Genomic DNA, 22,746 nt, shown 5'->3' with positions numbered 1-22,746 from the left:
CATGACATTGGCTGAAGAGAGTAATCTTCCTGTCTCAATGCCTGAGCAACATTGGCTGACACTCTGAGAGCCACATTCCCCTAAAACACAATTAGCTTAGGAAGACACATACTGTGACAGAATGAGCTGTCTTCTCAGTCACTTGTCATCCTCTTTGTGGTCTTACCCTTGGCAATACATATAAAACTACTCTGGATGAAGGAAGCCAATTAGATGATTACAGGTAGCGGTGACACTGTTGCACAGTATGCAAATGTTCGTGATCTCACTAGCCCAGCATTAGGCTGAATTTGTCTACATTGGACCATGCTTGGACTGTAGAAACAGTCAAAGAGGCAGCTTCTTATGGGTCAACTAATAATAGGGATATCCTAACAGAACTTGACTTTTATCGCTTATGATCCAATTTTGGGAAAATGCCACTGAATCATTTAAAACATTGCCATGAGTCACTGTCGACAAGTGTCATTCAGTTGTAATAGAAGGCTCAATGGACTCTGCATAAGAAATCCCTTTTTCCTGGCAGCAACTTTAAATTTTATCCTTCCACTTAGATTCTGATTGCATAGCAAGCATATCACTGTTACTCTGAGACACATCAAGAACACATGTATGCTCTAATTGTATCTGCTAAGCCCTTCTAATGGTGAAACTGAACTCTTGGCTGCAGTGAGAGCAGCTTGGCCAGGTTAGGCTGTGCTCTGCCCACTAGGTTGAATGAGAAGTGTGTAATCATGACCTTTTTGTAATCATGACTCCTCAATCTTGAGCTTGATAGGGTGGACACAATCAACATGGCATTATTTTCAAGTGTGTGATTCCTGTCATTGCTGATGCTCCTGGTGTGTGTCATCACTGTCATTTCAGTGGTTGAGATAAATTATGTCAGGGGTCTTTTCCCTCTCAGACAAAGATTCTCAGAGTCATTTTTTGATTCCACATCTGTTCAGGACACACACACACACACACACACACACACACACACACACACAGGAGTTAGTTATGGAATAATGGAAGTGATTCAAGAGACCTTCTGACCTGTTGAGTTTTATATCTTTTTATCTGTAGTTATTATGTGGGCATGTGTGGAGATGGAGCCAATGACTGTGGGGTGAGTACACCTAACTTTTGGACTTTTGTGAATACAAGCAGCACTTTGGAACCTCTCTTGAGTTCTCCAAGGCCCCCTAGGACCTCTTTATCCTTCCTTCAACAGTCACTTGGTCATGCTTATCTCTCCCTGAGTGTGGGTTAGAAACAGAAAGAGCTAAGACCACTTCTGCTGTCTTCTTGCAAGTCCCAGAATAATAAAGCAATGCTGCTGACGCTCCAAAAGTTTAGACCCATTGGGGATTTTCCAACATTATCTGGTATTAAGCCTTAAGGTTAACGCATTAAGCCTTCAATGTTACTTATAAGGAGTGGAAGCCTCTGGGAGATGATATACTTTTGTACAAGGTGCATAGCTGGTAAAGCCTTAGAGAAGAAAAAAGGTTGGAATTCATAAAGTTTTTAATTATGTGTAAATTGCATTTATTCCCTCCAAACCCACTCTGAGGGTAATTTTTAAAAATTAGGTTTCTCCCATATTGTTATGAAATCCCAAATGGTATGGTTTTTACACTCTGTAAAAAAAAAAACTAAAATTAAGTGAGTCTTGGGTTATTCTTCATTCCCAGAAGAAGGTGAGTATATATTTTATATTCTGACTTTTGAAGACGTGGGTGAAATAACAGTTGACTGTCAAGACTATTCCTGTACTTTAATAGCTAACTGTGGTGCATGGCGTGAAGAACAGGGCTGGGGGTATAGCTGTGTAGTAGAGCCCTTGCCTAGCATGTGTGATGCTCAATCCATCAAACAGTGCACAGCAGAAGAGGAGGGTGAAAAGAAGGAGCCAACTTATCATTGAGGGAGGGGGGGGGGGGGGGGGGGGGGTTGGGGGAACCGAAAGAAAAGGGAAAGTGCTTTAATTTCCAAAGCTTATTAGAAATGTCAAATCTGTTTATTCATTTTGCTCCCCACTTAAATATTTTTCCAATGTCTGTAAAAAATATGTTCATACTTAAAGACTTAGTGTATAGTTTTTTTGCCTGTGTTTCATAATCAACACAACTCATTCATCCAACCTAGGGTGAGTTGTCATTGCTATTAATTATGTGACATTTATAGCAAAACAAAAATACCAAAAAGTTATCTCTGTTCCCCCAAAATGCAATCATCTGATGGAGGGATCAGGCATGAATTAACCCTGCCATATGGCAGACAATCTTAAACCACATAATAGAGGCATAAATACTGAGGGAGAAAGGAGGGAGGCGGTGTTCTAAGATGAACTGAACTGGAATCTTTTAATCTATTGCAAAGCAAATGATGCTATCAAGCCCTACAGAGCAACCTGAATACAAAATCTCATTTGGGCTTTCTGGCTTGCCTATGGGCTTGTCTATTGTATGTTCTCTGGACAGTCTTTAGCCTTCATCAGAAGAAATAAATGAGCCCTCCGTGAAGCAACACATGCACCACCATGTGCCCGTGGGTGTGTGTGTGGCTTGATTTGGACATCTAATGGTGATGCTGTGTGGATCAATAAACAAGGAACATTATCATTAGACATCTTTCCTGTTATTTTTTTCTATGAAGACGGCCCTACTAAGATAGTGTAAGTCTCCTATCGAAGGCCATCCAGATTCTGCCACTGTTTTCTCAACTTGTGAGTCCTGACCCCTTCACTGTGTTTGCATGTCAGATATCCTGTGTATCAGATATTTACCTTACAATTCACTACAGTTGTTAAATTACAGTTATAAAGTAGCAATGAAAGTCATTTTATGGTTGGTGCTCACCGCAACATGAGGAACTGTATTAAAGGGTAGCAGCATTAGGAAGGTTAAGAACTATAATGCTAAGAAATCTCTCCAATCCTTTCACCATGCTTTTATAGAAGTTTTGAATGAGGGCTTCCATTTGCTGATGTTGTTGTGCATGTGCCACAAACATAGTATAGTATACGTGCATGTGTGGAAACTTGCACATGTGCATGCACACACGTCTGTGGATCACAATGCAATCTGTTCCTCTTCCATGATAACTTTATGGATCATGAGAGTCAGGCTATATGGATGAAAGAACATATAAATAGAGACCTGAATATGGACAGATACAGTATTATAACTGACGTGCAACAAACAGCCTAGTATTTGAGTAGAAGAGCCATGGTTTGACATGGTTGAATCATTCCAGGCTTTGAAGATGGCTCATGCTGGCATCTCACTATCAGAACAGGAAGCATCCGTGGCCTCTCCCTTCACCTCGAAAACAGCCAATATCGAGTGTGTGCCTCATCTCATCAGGTAAGCTTCCCCCGTACCTCACCACTGTGGCTCATTGTCTGGCTCTGGAAGCAGACAGAATTGGACACTTGGTCATAACAATGAGGCAAGGTGTGCATCCAGGGGCAGGCCTAGTGCTCTTGGGTTCCTAGTCAAGGGACGAGTCCTGTTGCTTTTTCAAGTACTAACAAACCCACACAAAAAAGTGACTTTCATCCGCTTTTAAGAAATACATGGAGCCGGGTGGTGGTGGTGCAGGCCTTTAATGCCAGCTCTTTGGAGACAGAGGCAGGTGGATTTCGGAGTTCGAGACCAGCCTGGTCTACAGAGTGAGTTCCAGTTCCAGGACAGCCAGGGCTACACAGAGAAACCTGTCTCAAGAAAAAAAAAAAAAAAAAAAGAAAAGAAAAGAAATAGATGGGTGTGACAGGTAGACCATTGAAAACTTCCTTTGATATTTAAAACCTTATTGACTTTCTTCTCTTTCCCTTAATTTCATATTCTGGGAACCTTCTGTGATATTTGACCAGGAGTTTGGGATAGGTTGGAGGGCAGGATAAGGATGCATCATTAGATAGCTTCTATCCATACTATTGTATACTTCTAAATTAAACATTTGCAATCATCAGGGTGTTGTCATAGGAGGCATTAAACTTCACTGGAGATTAGGAAGGAGGGACGTGTGTTTGCTTTCTTTTACTGAATGCATTTCGAATTTGTTTCTACTTACATTTTAGGTGTAATGAAGAATAAAGCATCCGTTTTATATTTTCTTCATAAATCTTTCCCCCTACTGTTCCTAAAATACCTGAGGGTAACTGGGTATCTCCAGGGCTAGAGGGCTGGAAGTCACCATGCAGCTTCCTCTGGAAAGAACAATCAGATGACTCTTTATCATGGTCTTGGTGCCTCAGAGCACAGGGTGACTGGTGGGATGGGGTCAGGCCTGAAATACCATGCCCTTCCCGCACATCCACCAGGCAGCTGGATCACACGTCCTTTGTCCTTGGGCATCTACATCTGTGTTCTTCTGTACTCTTTAGCACAATCACCCCCTGTGCCTCCCAAGCATAACTGTGACCGATGTATTATGCATCAGGAATGTATTTATAATGCAGTATGTTGGTTTAGAATACGTCATGATATAAGATTTCTGGTAGTGGTAGATAATTTATTATTAAGAGTTCAGGGTAGATTCTCTTTGCTTCTGTATTTGATAGCTTCAAAAATTAGATATGGTTCAGTGTTCAGCTCTTTAAGACTCATTTTGTCCTTTGGTATTCTTTACATATGCTTATTCCTGGGAAAGATCCCTAGAAGGGCAATGTGGTACAAGTCTTCCATGCATAGGTCTAGGTCCATTGGTTTCTTTGTCATTCTTCAGAGCAGGAGCTTGTCACAGTTCATGTCCTTGTGGGAAAAGCTATATCTTTTCATTTTGATTATTATTACTCCTGTATCTCTGTCTAGCTCTAAGCAGAGAATCTGATGGACTGCTGCAAGTGATGCAGATAAATGTATGCGCTACCAAAATTCATAATCATTAGGAATAGCAGTGATCTTGGAATCTCACGAAGACAGCTTTTATCCTGCCTTTAGAACCGTGTTTTGTACATTGTTTTGAATCTAGCTGTCTTAATTTTCCTGAAATTATATACAACTGCAGGGGAAAAGGAGATGAAATCATAATGTTTATGTCAGACTCGGGAAAACAATCCAGGCTTTGCTGCTTTCCTTGGCTTGTTTTTTTTTTTTTCTTCTTCTTCTTCCATCCTTTGTTGAAAACAAATGCTAGCTGTTCACAGCCTGGTGGGAAACATCTGTCTGAAGTAGCCTGGCCATCTCCCAACCTAACATCCACTGTGCCTGAGGCAAGAAGTTAGTCATTTGGCTTCCAGGTCGGCCATTTTATGTTTCAATATAGTTCTAACATCTTTGAACTAAGCAGGTGCCTACGTCACTGGGGACTAGAAACAAACTGAAGCCGTGTGGGCTCATGCCCGTCTTGGCAAGGGGAAGCTGCAGAGTCAACGTGCTACATTCTCACATCCTCCAGTCCAAAAGAGAATAATAATAATAACCTCAGCTAAAAGCCATTTTTTTCCTCCAAAGGATGAATATGCAGTTTCCAAGCTGTAGTTTCTGCAGTAGTCTTGATCTTTTGCTCTTTTTACCAACTCAGAATTACCTTGGTTTCTTCCAGCAATATCACGGATGGCAAAAACCATCAGGACTCCATTTTATAGTTGCATTCATACTTTATAAAATTCGAGAGCACTGACCTTAGCTCTGTGTGTCTGAGAGCCACTAAAACTCAATTCTAGGAAGTATGTTGAGATAGAAGAAATTAAGACCGAGTCAATGCTCGACACTGCAGGTCATTATAATGATGCAGTATGCTTAGACTACACACAATAATATCCTCACTTCATGAAGGGAACAGGGCCTAACTCTGTTTCTATCCTTTTGTAATGATTCTTGGTGTAATATTGGTACTTTATAAGACCTAAGTAAAAGTGGGTCAAGAGTCAAGGAGCGAATTAAGGATTGAGGAAGAGACTGCCCAAATGAATGAAAGGTTGAATAGGTCATGGGATTTAGTTAATTATTTGGTGTTTGTCTATCACAGACAAGATGCTGAGTTCAATTCCCAGCACTGCATAAACCAGTGGATGCCAGCTATACAACATTCAGGAGGGGGAGGTAGAAGCATCAGCAGCTCGATGGATAAAACAAGAGACTTAAGATGGCTCAGCAGTACACAAGGATAAGGACCCAAGTTCAAACCCCAGGCACTGACATAAAAAGTTTGGTACAGTTTTGTTTGCCTGGAATGTTGGTATTTGGGATAAGAGACAAGTGGACACTGATAGCTCACAACATGGTCTATGCCATGAGCAAGAGATGCCACACATGAACTCATAACAGTTGCAGTTCACTGCACAGCACATGCACAAGACCTAATCCCTAAACATTCAGTCACGAGCTCTACTGAGCAGCCTCACAGGGCTTTTCCCTGCTCAAGGGGGCGGCTCTCAGTCAAGCTATGTCTTCAGAGATGCCACTGCTGGTGAGTTACTCATGCCTCAATGGTTAGCTTCACACCAGTGCTCACATGGGTGACTCTGGCTAAACCTAGTGGGTTAAACCAATGCACAGAAACAAAATTATAACCAAAGGACACAAAAGTGGGAGGAGGACTTGGTGCAAGAGTTAAGGGGATAAGGGAGATGAGTTCTTAAATGTATTATACATATTATATACATATGTGAAATAGGTAATATAATGTATTATAGTAATTAAATTATGATATTATGCATTATACATGTTGACAAAGAATGGACTATTCTTTTTTAAATGAGCTTCTTTTAAAATATAAAGGGGCTGTGTGGCATATGTAAGCCATTTTTGTGTTTGTTCTCAACAGGGAGGGCCGGGCTGCTCTGGTCTCATCCTTCGGTGTATTTAAATACTTGACTATGTACGGCATCATCCAGTTTATTGGAACATCACTTCTGTACTGGGTAAGAACTAAATTCATTTCTTCCCAGTTCTAATTGTATTCATAGTGTTGGGATGTGGACCCTACACCCCGTTTAATGTTTATAGATGTACAACATTTCCCAGAAACAGGTGCCTACAAACTTGGGAACCTGATGTGCTTCGTGTAACCTGAGGTTAGAAGTCAGTAATACTGGATATGTTGTCTAGGGTGTTGGTTTTCTCTGGATAACCTGAAACTCTTGACCTCTGTAATCCCGTCTCTTCCTTGGGGGAATAAACAGAGCTTGAGAGAAGCCTAAATATAACTTGGCAGAAAATGGATCTGCCTCCAACTGTGGAATATTTTTGGCAAAAAGACTGAAAAGAGATAAAAAGGAAGAGAAGTTTTTGGATTTTATTTTGAAGGACAGCAACACTGAAAAGCTCCCACGCTGGGGCTGTGCTCCTGAACCTACCCAGAATTTAATAGGGTTAGATGCATTATCAGTAAAGAATAGCAATTCCTTAAAAATGACAAAGGAATTTTTAAAAACAAATGGTAATAGCCATTTAGCACACAGGAGCTATGCATAGATTAAAAATAATCTTCATTACTTCAAGCATAGTTTGCTCTATAATAAAATGATCCAACACACTTAAAGGACACTTGGGGAATTAAGCTATTTTATTGCTTTGGGAGGATAATTAAGAGGTAAACGGAGAGACCAGGGATTGATTTGGCAAGGACATATGTGGGAGGCTAAATGGCCACCAGGTGGGAAGGGATAAGGAGACCCCATTTAAGCCTTACCTTCATCCAAAATGCAAAGTGGGGTCTTATCCTTGGCCTATCCCCACCTCTGGAAAGTTAATGACTTACTTTTAAGCTCTCCAAAGTTCTACAATAGCTGTTCATATTGAAAAATCTAAGGCTGCTGTTGGATAATTTTCCTTGTGTTTCTGTTTATGTGTGATTTTACCACTCAAATGGGGGAAGGGTAAGAGGAAGTAAGCAGAGGCCACAGAGTTGCATTGGTCAGCAAAGTGTTTGCTGAGTTCAGATCCCTAGCACCCGCATAAAAGCTTGGGTTTGGTGACACACACCTATACTTCCAGTGATGCCAGGCAGAGACAGGAAGATTCTGTACTTGACAGACATCCAGTCTAGCCAATTAATGAGCTCCAGGTTCAATGAGAGGCTGTCTCAAAGAAAATAAAGTGGGGACCCATAGAGGGAGATGCCTAATACTGACCTGTGGCCTCCACACATAAGTACATGAACACATACCCCTTCACATACAAGTGCACACAGTATATGTTTAATTACCAAGTGCTTGTGTATACACACACACACACACACGCACGCACACACACAGGGTTAGGTCGGGAGGGCGCTTGTTGGTAGATGAGGAAGAGTTGGGAATCAGAGTGTACAATGTATCTACCTTTTCATAAAACTGAGTGCAGAGCTGAGGGGTCTGTGGTGGAGTTGCAATCATTGCACTCAGCAGTTATCCAGCTGTTCAGAGCTGCATAAGCACACCCTCCAAGTACTTCAACTTAGAAGCTGCTACAGAGTCTTTGCAAAGGCCAGCGTACGTTCACATGCAGACATTGTCTGCACACTCATAATCACGTCACAGTATGGAAGTCGGTGACTAGCTGGGAAGGTTGTTGGAAGGCCTGGCCTTGGGACATTCCCAAGGAGTAATGGTTTGACTTGTCAGCCTTATGAATTCAGCTCCAAATGAGAACTGAAAAGCTAAGTTCTGTGTGTACCCAGACCTCATGGAGGCAAATGTGGTGGACTAAAGACTGCAGTGGCTTTATTTAGAGCAGTGGTTCTCAACCTGTGGGATCCCACCCCTTCCACAGAGGTCACCTAAGGCCATTGGAAATCACAGATATATACATTACAATGCATGACAGTAGCAAAATTACAGTTATGAAGTGGCAATGATAATAATTTTATAGTTGGGGGGATCACCACAACATGAGGAACTGTATTAAGAGGTCCAAGCATTTGCAAGATGGAAAAGCACCGACTTAGGAAGAGGCCATGTTCAGTTTGCGAACCTGAGTGAGCTCCAGAATCACGGTATTATCACTCAGTCCGTCCTCAAGGTGGAAGCTTTGACTTGAAATTTTGCCTAAATCCCGTTAGAAATGTTGAGACTTGTGCTGAGAATTCAGCTGTCCAGGCTGAGATGACACCAGCCAAGGGTAATGTGGCCAGTAGGAGGCTGGTAGGGTTTTGACTGAGACACTGGTTATAAAGAAATGATTTAAATACTGGGAAAATAGCTACTGGGGTCATTTAGTCTAATGAGCTACTGAAGGTTTTAGGTTCATATTTTCTTTTTGAAAAGAAGAAACAGCAACCGCCTGTTGTGTGCTCTTTAAAGAGCACCATGAATGAGAGCCACTGTAATAGACATGATACTTACACTGTTTTTTCCCCCCAGCAACTACAGCTCTTTGGTAACTACCAGTACCTCCTGCAAGATGTGGCCATCACGCTGATGGTCAGTTTAACAAGTAAGTGTGTATCTATTTGTGAAGTCCCAGAAACACTTGGTAAGGACATGGTGGGAAAGTTACATTTGTGAATTTATTTAAAGTAACATTGGGGTGAGTGGAGGCTTGGAGCCTCTAGACCTGCAGCAAAATAGCCTAATAACAATTGGGTCTAACCTAATAATATATATAATATAACCTACATAATATAAATATAACCTATTATAAATAATAAATAATCTAATAATAAATAGGTCTAATCTAATGATATATAAATAATATAAGCTACACAATACAAATATAACCTAATATAAATAATAACTAACCCAATAATAAATAGATTTAGCCTAATAATATATAAATGATATAACCTATAGAATATAAATATAACCTATTATAAATAATAGATAATCTAATAATAAAAATAGGTCTTTCCTCTAAGAACCTTTCAACATAGTCTTAGTTCTTTGCAGTTTTGTATCCTGTCCATAGAAAAATGGGTAAGAAATCTAGGAAGGACTTTTCTCTCTCTCTTTTAAGCCCAAAGGTCACTTTCCATTATTCACCTACATTTCACACTGACACAAAACTCAGATTCCTGCTATGTCTTTGACTTGGGAGAACAAATGCTAATGTGTGATTCCGGTGCAGTTCCCTGGGAAGTGAGGCGTGGGTCACGGCAGCCAGTGCTTGCTTCCTTCCTGGGAGATGACACTGATAAAGTGCTTTTGATCAAGGAACTCGGGGCTTGATACTAACTCTTAATAAGCAAGAAAGGTGACTGCCTCAACAGAAGCAGGAAGAACAATGGCCCTGTCACTTTCCCTTTGTTCAACAGCGAGATGTTGTGAAAAACAACAGATAAAATACCCAACGTCGGCAGGACATTAATAACCTTGACACATCATGTCACATCTTAAAACACAAAACTGACATTGAGCTCATCTCTCATGTCTAACCAATGATAAAATCTACCAGTCTCTACGATATAAGTAATATCAATTTTGATTATTAGGTTGGAGTGTCTATACCAAGCCTATTATGTATTTTCCACTATGCGTTATTACTATTCATCTAAGTGAATAATTTTAAATCAGCGATAGTGATTTTATGATGCTGGGTATTTTTAAGCAATCTGGATGATTTATTTATGCATGATGCTGGAAAGGGGAGGAACCCCAGGAGGTTCCAGAGCCTGTGCTGTGGGCTGAAGGCCACGGCTGTCTTCTAGCACTCAAAGATCTCCTAGGAACAAGGCAGGCATGAGTAGACACATAAGAAAATAACTAACCTGTGACAATAGTGCCTTTTTCCAATATGAACCTTAATCTTAGCACTAGGAAACATAAGGAGCCTTGATAATGGTCATTATATAGAGGTTGCATGCAAGAGTCCTTGACTTTAAGGGAGGCAGATAAACACCCAGCATTTTTCAACCTAGTCTGATCTGATTTTTCACTCCAGTCTGATCTGGCCTAACTTGCTTTTCAGACTGTTTATTTAGCTGTTTTATTTCACTTACCCTACAGTGTGGCCAAACTGAAAACCTTGAATCCATGTGCTACTACCTTCTGCTGGAAATGTCTTTCTTTTAGTAAAAGGCTCTTTAAGAAATATTAAATTGTGTGTATGTTTTGGGGGGTGTGTGTGTTTGTGTGTGTGTGTGTGTGCATATGCACATGGTAGTGCAGTACCATGGACTATAAGAGCAGTGTCTAGTCTTAATCACTGAGACATCTCTGTAGTTCCATGCATTTTTGAAATTTGCCTATCTTTCTTGTGTTAGAGTCAGTCCTATTTCTTTCACAAAGCTGCTTTTAGTGTTCCCTCCTGTCTCTCCTCTGATGACAGATTATCATTAAAAAATAAAATAACCCTCCTTTCTCTAAATCCCAGAGCATCTGCTGCCATCAGTCCACACTCTACTTTGAATTTGTGCTTCTTCCGTTCATGACTCTAACATCCCCAGTTAAACTCTACTCTGGATCCATGAGCCTTTGTAAGCCTCTAGGGGGTGTATGTTTCTAACACAGAGAAGGAGAAAAATGCTAATGGGATTTCCCTACTGGGTGGAAGTTTGCTGACCTGAATACTTGTGAATAGTGAATAAGTGCCAGTTGAGCACGAAGAAAGAGGATGGCAACATCTCTATCACATCTTCTAAAGAGATGCTTGGCAACATCTCTATCATATCTTCTAAAGAGATGCTTACTGGTCCTTCTGTCATAAACATATTCCCCTCTCTACCCATTACCTGAGTATTGATTCCATTAAAAGCTGTAGCAGTGATTATTGAGGTATGCTTTAAGGAAAGCCGAACGGACATGTATGAAGTCTTGTTGTCCTCCCAGGATTGCAACAGACAATAAAAGAGAGTCATAGGAAGTATCCTAGGACAGTCTGTTTGATTTTTGAGGGGGCATTGTGTTTTCACACACCCCTTCATAGTAGCAATGAGGAGAGAGAGGAAAGCCATGAAGGAAAGCTATATATTATTTATCTTGTTGGTAAAGTAGTAGCCATGGAACGTATTCAGGTTGGAAGTACCCTAGCAAGAGGCTGCCCAATGGGACAGTCTGCACAGTTGGTTTTTCTTTTATAGTATATACTCCAAGAGGCATTTGAAGAAAACACTCCTGAAGAATTGGAAGGAGAGAGTCCCATTCATACTGGTCCAGACCATGTCACAGGGAAACTGTACAGCCCACTAATGAGCCCTGTACAAACTGTCAAGTTTAGATAACTGTCTGTTGGAGCGCAGCTGCCAATCGAGAAGTGAAGCAGCATTTTGGATGAAATGATAGCTTTTCCATGATTACCTTATTCCCCTCTCACCTTTAGCCTTCCTGTCACAGTTTTCCTCAGAGTTCCACCCATACACTGAGTCAGCCACATGGTTGTTGATCATTGGATAAAGTGCCCATTGTCTTGATGGTACAGCTTTTGACCTGAAACCCTTCTGAGACCCTCTTCTGCTAGAGGTAGCTATGCTTCTGAATAGAGGTGTGTCAGTCTTCTACAGATAGGCTGATTCTCACGGCGTGAACAACTGAGGTGAGAGTCAGCCGGGTAGTATCACTCACAGGAGCACAGTGGCCGCACCTCCATGTCAGTCAACCTATAACTAATACCATGCAAAGGAGTGTAGGAAAGCCCAGAATAACTCTGTCACGGCCATGCGCCAATTCTGAATTAAAATTAGAACTGTTGTTTGAACACTTTTTGATTCTTCTCAAATGCTCACCAACATGGGCGGTCTTCCCAAAGGAAAAGCCCATTGTGAGACCGCTCTGCATATTGTGAGTCTACTGTTCCCTGTACTGTATTTTAGCCCTTCTGCAGAACCTGACAAGGCCATTTCACTCAAGGAAATTGCTGTCTCTTAAAGAACTTATCAAAGATCACAGAGTTTGAGACACATGCAGCTAATAATATAAGATATGATATATTAAAGAAAAAGTTTTTTAACACGATGTCAGGACAGAAGTCATTTGAGAAAATGTACACTGTGAAGCACAACTGACCCTCATCTGTGTGGGTGTTTGTGCTAGTAACACACTTGGCCTCTTCAACCACAAAAGTCAAACTATCAAGAAAAGAGAGAAAGGAGATGCCTAAAAAATACAATTCTCAATAATGCAGAGTTTCTCAATTAGAAACTCTGAGGCACCTTGTCCTAAAGGTGGTTTGCACACTAAAGGATTAAATATTGGGTCTCTTTATTCCCAAGCAGCCATTCTCTCTCTCCTTCAGTCCAGCTGAAGGTTTTAATCTGTTGTCCTCTACGAGTTATCATGGAAATGTCCTAAAAGGTGTCACTTGTCTCTCCGTGGCTAATGACGTCCAACTTTCACTGTTCCTTCTGCAAGTCTTTGAAGAGAAGATACATCGGTGTAGCATGGCCTTAGGACAGTCATTGCAGTGGATGAAAGTAGGTTCCAGCCAGCTTCATTTAGACTTAATATTTCAGTATATAGAAGAAGGCCATATGAGGATAATTAGGTATGACAATGCATCTTTCCATTTCACACATGGATTTTTTTTTTACATAAACCTCATCAAATGGCAGTGACCTTTTCTGAGTGTGAACCTTCGGAAACCTTCAGATACACCTTGGAAACCCTATGAGACACACTCAGAGCTTTGCTTGTAGGTATGGTGAATTTATGGGCCACTTGAAATTTGGCTCACATAATTTATGATATATAATTTCTAATATAAATGCATCAAATGATTTTGAGCAATTAAAGACCATAATTTGAAATGGTACATTCTCCCCTGTAGCAGGCTTGGTGTGAGATTTAGTTAGAGATAAAAGGTGGAACAAGGCAGGATTTCTCTCTCAGGGAGCTCAGAGTCTGCTGGGTTGTATGTGTGAACAATAATGACTTAATGTACAATACCCTGCAGTAGGCCACCAATATGAGCAATGCACTCTGGGAACTCAGATAAGTGAATGATTAATTTTAGATAAAATATATCATCTAATAAGTTAGTGTTCCTCTGCATGCAATCTGGTAAAGAATGTTATCATCCTTATTTTAAGGAAATCTGGACAATTCAGAGTTTTCCTGCCTGGTTATAAACAGTACTGCTCTCCATGCTGGTTCGGGGAATCTCACTGTGCTCTTTTAGACTTAGGAACTCCATCCTGCCAAGCAGAGCAGAGATCACAGGCTTTAGGGTCAGACCCTCTTGTGTGCATATCATTGTCCTGCTACTCACTGTGTCTTTATGAGAATCTACTTTAACATGTTTATTCATCTACAGAATTTACAGTTTGCATTGATTTTAAAGGAAACACAGATAACACATATAAGAACATTTGGCACAATCTCTGGAATGTAATGGGTGTCCCAAACTAGTAATTATTTTCTATTATACCAGGAATAGATATTTCTTGTTAGAAATATTAGGAGTCTCTGGTATAAAAATACCCGGTGTAAAACTATCAACCAGTTGGTGCCACAATACCCCTGCCTCACAACTCACCACCCAAATCAGTGGCTTATGTCAGTAATTTCTCCCAGTTTCTGGGCCTGGATGGTGAGTGCCATTCAGCTGATCTAGGCTTCTCAGCCACTAAGCTATACACTGTAAATAGTTTATTTTGATTAAGCTGAACTCAAGTCAACCCCACCTTTCTCATCCTAGGGCCACAGTAACAGAATATTTTCACCAAGGTTCACAGAAAGCAGAGCCTGACAGCATGGTGAGCCATGCATGATTGTTTGAAACTGATGCTGTCATCACTGTGGCCAATATCATGCCAGGAAGCTCCAAACAAATACCATCTCTATCAAGTCAATTACTCAGTCTCCCATGGTTTTTGTGTTGAAGAAGAAGACAAAAACTGTAGTGAGCATGTGCAGGAATGCATACTAATAAGGTAGAGGCTCATGGTGACACTCATGTGGGGTGCACACAGTCTCCTTATAAGGTTCACAGCAGCATCTTGGATGGTGGCATGTAGAAGGCACTGTAAGCACCACAGCCTCTGCCTTCTGTGGCTTAGATCGAAGTTTATTGCACACTCTTCAGCCCTGACCATAGTCCATTTTGTATGCCCCTTCTGAATGTACTGAGATGGTGACTTCTGACACCAACTACCCACAGCTAGACCAAATATCATACATTGATGCCACAACCACAGAATAGCTTCCCTTCAGACACCAGAGACAAGTGCTGGGGTTCCCAAACCACCTGCACTTTGACTAGCTATCTACAACTTAGGGGCTCCACTACCATCTATCTTTTATTTAATAATTTGCTGATCCACAGAACCAGTGAAAGGATATTTATTACCACAATTTTATTAATAGAAAAATGATACAAGCTAAAATTAGTCAAGGGGAGAGAAGTGGGACAAATTCTGGGAAGGGTCATAAATTAGTTCTACAGTCCTTCCCATGTGGAATCAGGGTGCTTTGTCACTCTGACTTACACATGTGTGATTATGTACATAATCCTACCAACCAGAGTTCAAGTAGGTTCCCAAGTCCCGAGTTTGCACTGAGGCTTCATTATCTAAACACAACTGATTGAGTTGTTTACTACAAGGGTGAACTCAACCTCTAGCTCCTCCCCACTTCCAGGTTGTGGCCTGAAGCCCACTTTTACAGATGCTCTGTAGGTTGTAGCCAGCTCCATTTCTGCATGACACTGGTAGCAACAATTCTCTTCAAGACCGCCATCATCTTTTAAAAACTGCTTTTGGATTTATTTATCTTGTGGGTATGAGTGCTTGTCTGCAGGTTGGAATGTGCACCACGTGTGTAACTACAACCCACAGATGTCTGAAGAGGATCAGATCCTCTGTAACTGAAGTTATAGACAGTTGGGAAGCACTGTGTGTGTTCTGGGAATTGAACCTAGGTCCTCAGCAAGAACAAGTACTCTTAACCACTGAGCCATCTCTCCAGCCCCTACCATCAGTCATCTTAGCATAAACTGGTGGGGCCCTTTATGAAAAAGAAAGATGTACTTCTTACTTAGAAAATAGCAGGGATTGTATCTGAAAAACTAGGAGCAAAAAAAAAGCCTATTAAATTATTTTTTAAAAAATTATTTATGCAATTCCCTTTTATTTCATGCAATGTCTTTTTATTATATTCTCCGCCCCCCCCCACACACACACACACTCCTGACATCTTCCAGATCCATGTCAAGCCCAAAAGACATTGTTTCAGTCTGGTTCTACCAGACTTCTGGTTCTTAACAATCTTCCTACCACCCTCTTCTGTGGTAGCAACTGAACCCTGGGTGTGGGGTGGGGCAGAATATAGGTGTCCCATTGGTGGCTGGACATGCCACTTATTCTCTGCCTCTTGTGCAGTTGTGAGTCTCTGAGTTAACCACCATCCACTGTACAAATAAATTTGCACAATGAGGACTGAGAGATACATTAATGGAAAGGGAAGATATAGGGTGGATGGGAGGGTAAGGCAGAGGAAGCTATGGGAGAAGGTGTCATTAACACTAAAGATGCTCTAAAAAGCCATATGTAAACCCACTATTTTATAAGCTTCTAACACACACATGCACACACAAACACAAATATGCACACACACAGACACAGGTATGCAAACACATACACACATATGTACACACACACACACACACAGAAGTGGTACGAGGTACTTCTCAATCTGTTGGTTAGAAATGCCCAAACAGCTGGGTGGTGGTGGCACACGCCTTTAATCCCAGAACTTGGGAGGCAGAGGCAGGTGGATTTCTGAGTTTGAGGCCAGCCTGGTCTACAGAGTAAGTTCCAGGACAGCTAGGGCTATACAGAGAAACCCTGTCTCAAAAAACAAAACAAAACAAAACAAAACAAAACAAAACAAAACAAAACAAAACAAAACAACCCAAACAATAGAGCTATTGCCATTGCTATAGATGCCAACAACAACCTGATGGTAAGAACTCATTGCTGAAGGTACAAGACATTTTATTCATAGGACATAGGGAAATCAAAATGATACAGACATATGATCTTCCTCCTTTATAGCTAGCTTTTCTAGTACTGGAAAGTGCTATGTAATCTGCTGAGAGAAAAGTCATCAATAACTATTAGACAGCTGTAAATTTTGTGAACTACAATAATGATTGGTGTGGCAGGATTTGTCCATGAGTGCAGTAGTGGCACAGATGTTATAGAGGTAACCAACCACTTTCTGCTTGTGATTAAGGACCATTCCACAGGAAGAAATGCATGCCTGGTACTGTAAATATGGCCAGAAACTCATGGTTGAGAAACTCACATGCCCCAGGATAACCGTCCTACCATTATTTTGCTAATTGGATATAGACTTAAACTGCACTCTAAATTAGTATCTTTGTGCCCATTGTATTCTTTAATAATAAATGCAGTCTGTGTGGCCACTGGACTCAGAACTTGGAGGGCAGAGTTAACCTTACATACTCGACAATGTCTAACACTCTGCTGGGAAAATACATATTGGAATGTAACTGTGATGCCTTAGGAAGTCATAGAGGTTTAGAATAAATTAATTGGAAGGTCCTTTGAGATGCATTTAAACATTACATCATACTTTTACTTTTTATGAAAATCTGAAGCACCAGAAAGTTTTCATTATTATCCCCAGGTCAGATAGAGAACAGAAATCTTCGTTCAGCTTTATTATCACAAACCTTACATCAATACCTTACCACCCCACCTTTATATGCATGAACATAAGCAGAAGTCAGTGTGCTCTAATTTTTTTTTAAATTAAAAAGAAACAAGCCAAGGAAGGAAATTAGGTGACAAACTGAAAGTCAAGAATTAAAACATGACTTATGTGAGTCTTTAAATGGGATGTTATGAATTGTTAGCTCTTCATGCCTCTTCCCTGAAACATCTTAAAATGTCTAGAATGGTAGAGAAGAGTCCATGCTCATTGGTTTGTTAGAGCATGAAGCATCTAAGAAGGATGGAGATTTTTTTTAATTCCCAACCACTACACATGACAAACTGTAAGATTGAAAATGCAGTATATTCTAACACTGTTATCTGAAAAACAAATTTTGATGACCCTGTCTCCTTCACCAAACCAAGTGGAATGTGCAGTAGCAATACCCCCAACGTGTGCATCCAGAAAGGAACTGAGCATGCCTGTCACTGTGCCTGGCACCCTGAAGTGCTTGAATACTGTTGATTGAGTAGCATATAGATTAATTCACATATAAAGATTAGTCAGGAATGATAACTATTTAACCCCTCATCCCAACTGTCCACTATCTCATCTTTCATGAGAGATATTGATTCTGCTCATCTTATTTTATATACCTTTTGAGTCCATGGGGGTTGGGGAGGGAAAGGATAACATGTGATATGATAAGTCTATCAATTACAGGACCTTTCAGCCCAATATTTTTTTACTTGAAAGTTAAACCAAAGCAAAGAGGAGATGAAGGTTGGTAGAAATGAATATGCAACTGTATAATGGGTTTGAGTGGGTGTAAACCTTCAGTTAGTGTTTCCTCAAGCTGAATCTCCCTCAGAGACTCAAGATGGTATGAATCTCATGTTTTATCCTCAAACGTGAAGTTGTAAAGGAAAAACATGTTCATGTCTTTCAGTGAGCATAAACCATGCCTACCCGAAGTTGGCTCCCTACAGACCAGCAGGACAACTACTTTCTCCTCAGTTGCTGCTCTCAGTCTTCATGAATTCCTGTTTTACCTGCATTGTGCAAGTGTGTACATTTCTCACCGTGAAACAGCAGCCTTGGTACTGTGAGGTCTACAAATACAGGTGAGTTGATTTCCTTAGGTTTCCTTTCTGAGAGTGATATAAGCAGTGCCAAATCACATTGTCTGACTTGATACCAACAGGAACTCTAAATTTTAACTGACAAAATGCTTTCATATAAAAATCATAAATGATAGAACAGAACACACATAATTCATATCAAAAATCATAAATGATAGAATAGAACACACGTAATGGGTGACATGCGATGTGAGCATGTGAGATGACCAGGAAAGTTTTGTCACCTCGCTTGATAATGAGATGATCTTACAGCTGATTGTAAATCTGTTCATTCCTTGGGGCATGGATTTTATTTTGACCAGGGCTTGGGAAACACTCCCTGTCCCAAGTGAGAAAATAACATCTCTGAATTTCTGAAGATAGTCTCTGTTACAACTAGTTAATGATGTTACTGTGGTACATAAACAGCCACAGTCACTACATAAATTCAAGCTTTCCTGAGGAAATAATATTCTCCTTTTGTGAACTCAGGCATGTACACGCTACTATGAGTCTAATGGCATCAGATCCCCAGAACACAGAAACATAAGCTGTGAGCCAGTGTGTGCTATGTAAGAGCTTCATTTAGACTCTAAAGTCATCAATTCAAGTACGACTTGGAATAGATGGTCCTGTAGAGTTTCAGAACCAAATGCTCCCCTAATTTGGAGCAAATACACACAGCGAAGAACAACTGTGGTTAAAATTAGGAAAAAGCAGAAAAATAGGAGAGTCATAGAGACATAGCTAGCAAATCAAGGTGGCCCTGATTCTATCATGATGTGCACCACACTAGCTCTCCCCTTCCTTATCTACAATGTGACAGGGCAGAGTTATGTACTTTGTAGTGTTAATCTCTGGAATCCAGGCCATCTAGCCTATCCATCCACTTCAAGAATCTAGGCTGGCTCTTTGCAGACATTATTTAACAAACTTACCATCCACAGATTATACAAAGCACATTTATAGATCTTGTAGACTGCAAGATATTCATAATTAAACCTAGCTGGTATGGAGATGCTCACCCATAATCTCAGCACTAGTGAGTCCAAGGCAGGAAGATCGTGAGCTCAATGCTAACTTTGGCTGTGTAGCAAGATACTTTCTGCCTTTATTTGGGTTTCTATTGCTGTTATATAGTACAACAACCTAAGAAAACTTGGGGTGAAAGGGGCTTATATTTGCTTATAACTCTAATAAAACACTCTATTGCTGAGAGAAGTTATGGCAGGAACTTGAGGCAGGAACTGAAGCAGAAACTATGGAGCTTACTGGCCTGCTCCTATGTCTGTCTTAGCCTGCTATCTTACATTATCCAGGACCACATACCCTTGGATGATACTACCTGTAATGGACTAGACCCTCCCATATTAACCACCAATCATGAAAATGATTTGCCTACAGGCCAATTTGATAGAGGCATGTTCTCAATAGGAGTTCCCTTTTTCCCAAAGGACTTTAGCTTAGGTCAAGATGATATAAAACTAACCAGCACACTATTTAAAAAAGAAAAGGAAAAAGAAGACTTGCATTTGATTTCACATTTAGAAAAGAAAATTTCTGTATAAGATGTTGAAAATTAACTTAAAAGTTTCAAGCTAAACAAGAAAGCCAAGTAAAACTAATTTTCAGCTTTCATCATCATAAAAAAGAACATTGCAGATAGGTCAATCAGAACTGACAAAGCCTAGATCTTAAAGACAGTTTATGCTGAGTAAATATTGTATGATCCCACTGTGCTAGATGTTAAAAATGTAAATTAACTAATAAAAAACACATAAAATCATAAAACATGGATAAAAATAAAAATATCTCAACAAAAAAATCTAAAATAGTGAGCTAAATACAGCAAGAGGAAAGAACAGGGAGGGGCGAGCACTAATTCTCATCCAGAGTTAGAAATAATGAAGAGGAAATAACAGTGCAATTACTAGGAAGTGCACATCCAACTCAGAAAGTCTGCAGTGTTTCGGGAAAGGTAGATATTGCATTAGGAGAACAGGGAGAATAGGTAGGGAGCTTGACAAAAGATAAGACTAGAAAGGTAGGTTGAGGTCAGAATGTCTTCTACATCAGGCTGAGAAGTCAGAGCTTACCTTGTTAGTACGCTAGAGCCACAGATACCTCCCAATCAGAATGGCTATGCTGGGTCTTTACTACAATTCCTTAACTACTTGCAAAGACAGTGCAATAGGGATACAACTCAGGGCACAAGTCAGGAGGCTTACGTCAATACATGAAAGAGAACACAGAGAGAGAGAGAGAGAGAGAGAGAGAGAGAGAGATACACATACTTACACATGTTCACACATATATCTACAAACCTATACACATACCCCTAAACACACACAGAGACATATATATATATATGTATATATATATATATATATATACACACACACACATATACATATGCACATACATATATACATTTACATCCATACCCGTAAACATACTCACATGCACCTAAACACACACACAAATTATATATATATATATATATATATATATTTTTTTTTTTTTTTTACACACACATACATAAACATACACACATACACAGACATACATACATACGCATAAACATAGACACACATAGATACCTAATCACACACATGCACTACAACACAGCTACATAAATACATATTCTGTTCACACAATACATTCACTATTTGATTTGACAGGAATTCCATAGAAATTGTCACCCAAGGCCTCTCAAGACAGATTATCTGCTCTTCACAGGGGACAGACAGGGAATGGTCTTGATTTATTCTCATTTTTTTGTTTCTGCTTTGTCACTGTAAGAAGTAAGCAAGATATGTCTTGTCAGCCACCAGCTGGAACAGGTTGAAAGCTGAAGTCACCTGGTAGTAATTACATTATCTTGTCACTTACTAAATAAAAAATTTCTTTAAAAAAATAGCATAGACAATTTTCATAATGCTGGAAATTCTTTCATAGTGAATGCTTTCTGGTCAACCAAAGTAATCTCTCAACCAACATGAGTTTGGACCGAAACTGGACGGGAAATGCAACCCTAGTTCCTGCTTCTGTGCTAAGTTTTGAGGGCACTACATTGTGGCCCATCGTCACCTTCAACTGCATCTCTGCAGCATTTATTTTTTCTAAGGGAAAGCCGTTTCGGAAACCCATCTACACGAACTGTAAGTGTGCATAGCCTAAGGTTCTGTTCTGAATCTTTTTCTGTTCCCACTCCTTTTCCAGAGTCACAGTTTACGAGTAAGTGAAAATTTGCATCTCTTTGGCATGATAACTGAATAAAGTGGTCTTAGATGGGAAAACCAGAGGGCAGAAAACTGCTCATTTGAGGATACACAGTCATTATTAAAAAGTTAAATGAATCAACACTCATTGAGAACCCTTCCACACACAAGCTTATATGTCAAGAGATTTTTTAAATTATTATTGTTTTACATACCAAATGTTGCCCCCTCCCTGCCGCCCTCCCAGAATTCTTCCTCCAATGCCCCTCCTCTTCACCTATGAGAAGGTGCCCTCCTGGGGCACCCCCTTTCCCTGGGGCATAAAGTCTCTACAGAATTAGGCTTATCCTCTCCCACTGAGGCCAGACAAGGCAGTCCTCTGCTAAATATGTGCCAGAAGTCTCTGACAAGAGCCTGTATGCTCCTTGGTTGGTGGCTTAGTCTCTAGGAGCTCCCAGGAGTCCAGGTTAGTTGACACTGTTGGTCTTCCTGTGGGGTTGCCATCACCTTTAGCTCCTTCAATCCTTCTCCTTAACTCTTCCATAAAGGTCCCTGACCCCAGGCCAATGGTTGGTTGTAAGTATCTGTATCTGTCTCAGTCAGATGTTGGTAGAGACTCTCAGAGGACAGCCATGCTAGGCTCCTATCTGTAAGCACATCAGAGCATCAATAATAGTATCAGCGCTTAGTACCCACCCATTCCTTCAGCCTCTGCTCCATTTTTTGTCATGGCATATCTTTCAGACAGGAACAATTCTGGGTAAATTTTTGAAGGTGGGTTATGTCATCATCCTTTCACTGAGGGCCCTCCCTGTCTAACTACTGGAGGTAGCCTCTTCAGTTTCCATCTCCCCCCTGTTGGGCATTTTGAGTAAGGTCACCCACAGTGAGTCCTGACAGCCTCTCGCATCCAAGTCTCTAGGACTTTTTATGGGTC

At 40.5% G+C, this 22,746-nt stretch overlaps 1 protein-coding gene across 1 annotated transcript in view; it reads left to right on the top strand.

Annotated features, from left to right (window-relative positions):
- Atp13a5 (ATPase 13A5) overlaps positions 1-22,746 on the top strand; it is a 134,923-nt gene that overhangs the window by 97,322 nt on the left and 14,855 nt on the right. The window contains exons 22-27 of the mRNA XM_021184915.1: positions 1,069-1,111; positions 3,244-3,353; positions 6,760-6,856; positions 9,281-9,353; positions 18,417-18,591; positions 21,547-21,749. Coding sequence (XP_021040574.1) covers positions 1,069-1,111; positions 3,244-3,353; positions 6,760-6,856; positions 9,281-9,353; positions 18,417-18,591; positions 21,547-21,749 — 701 coding nt within the window. The remainder of the gene's footprint in view (positions 1-1,068; positions 1,112-3,243; positions 3,354-6,759; positions 6,857-9,280; positions 9,354-18,416; positions 18,592-21,546; positions 21,750-22,746) is intronic.

This window comes from Mus caroli, chromosome 16 (assembly GCF_900094665.2).
Source record: "Mus caroli chromosome 16, CAROLI_EIJ_v1.1, whole genome shotgun sequence".
Classification (NCBI taxonomy): domain Eukaryota; kingdom Metazoa; phylum Chordata; class Mammalia; order Rodentia; family Muridae; genus Mus; species Mus caroli.
The sequence above is the reverse complement of the archived record's forward strand: the minus strand, read 5'-3'. Positions and strand labels throughout refer to the sequence as shown.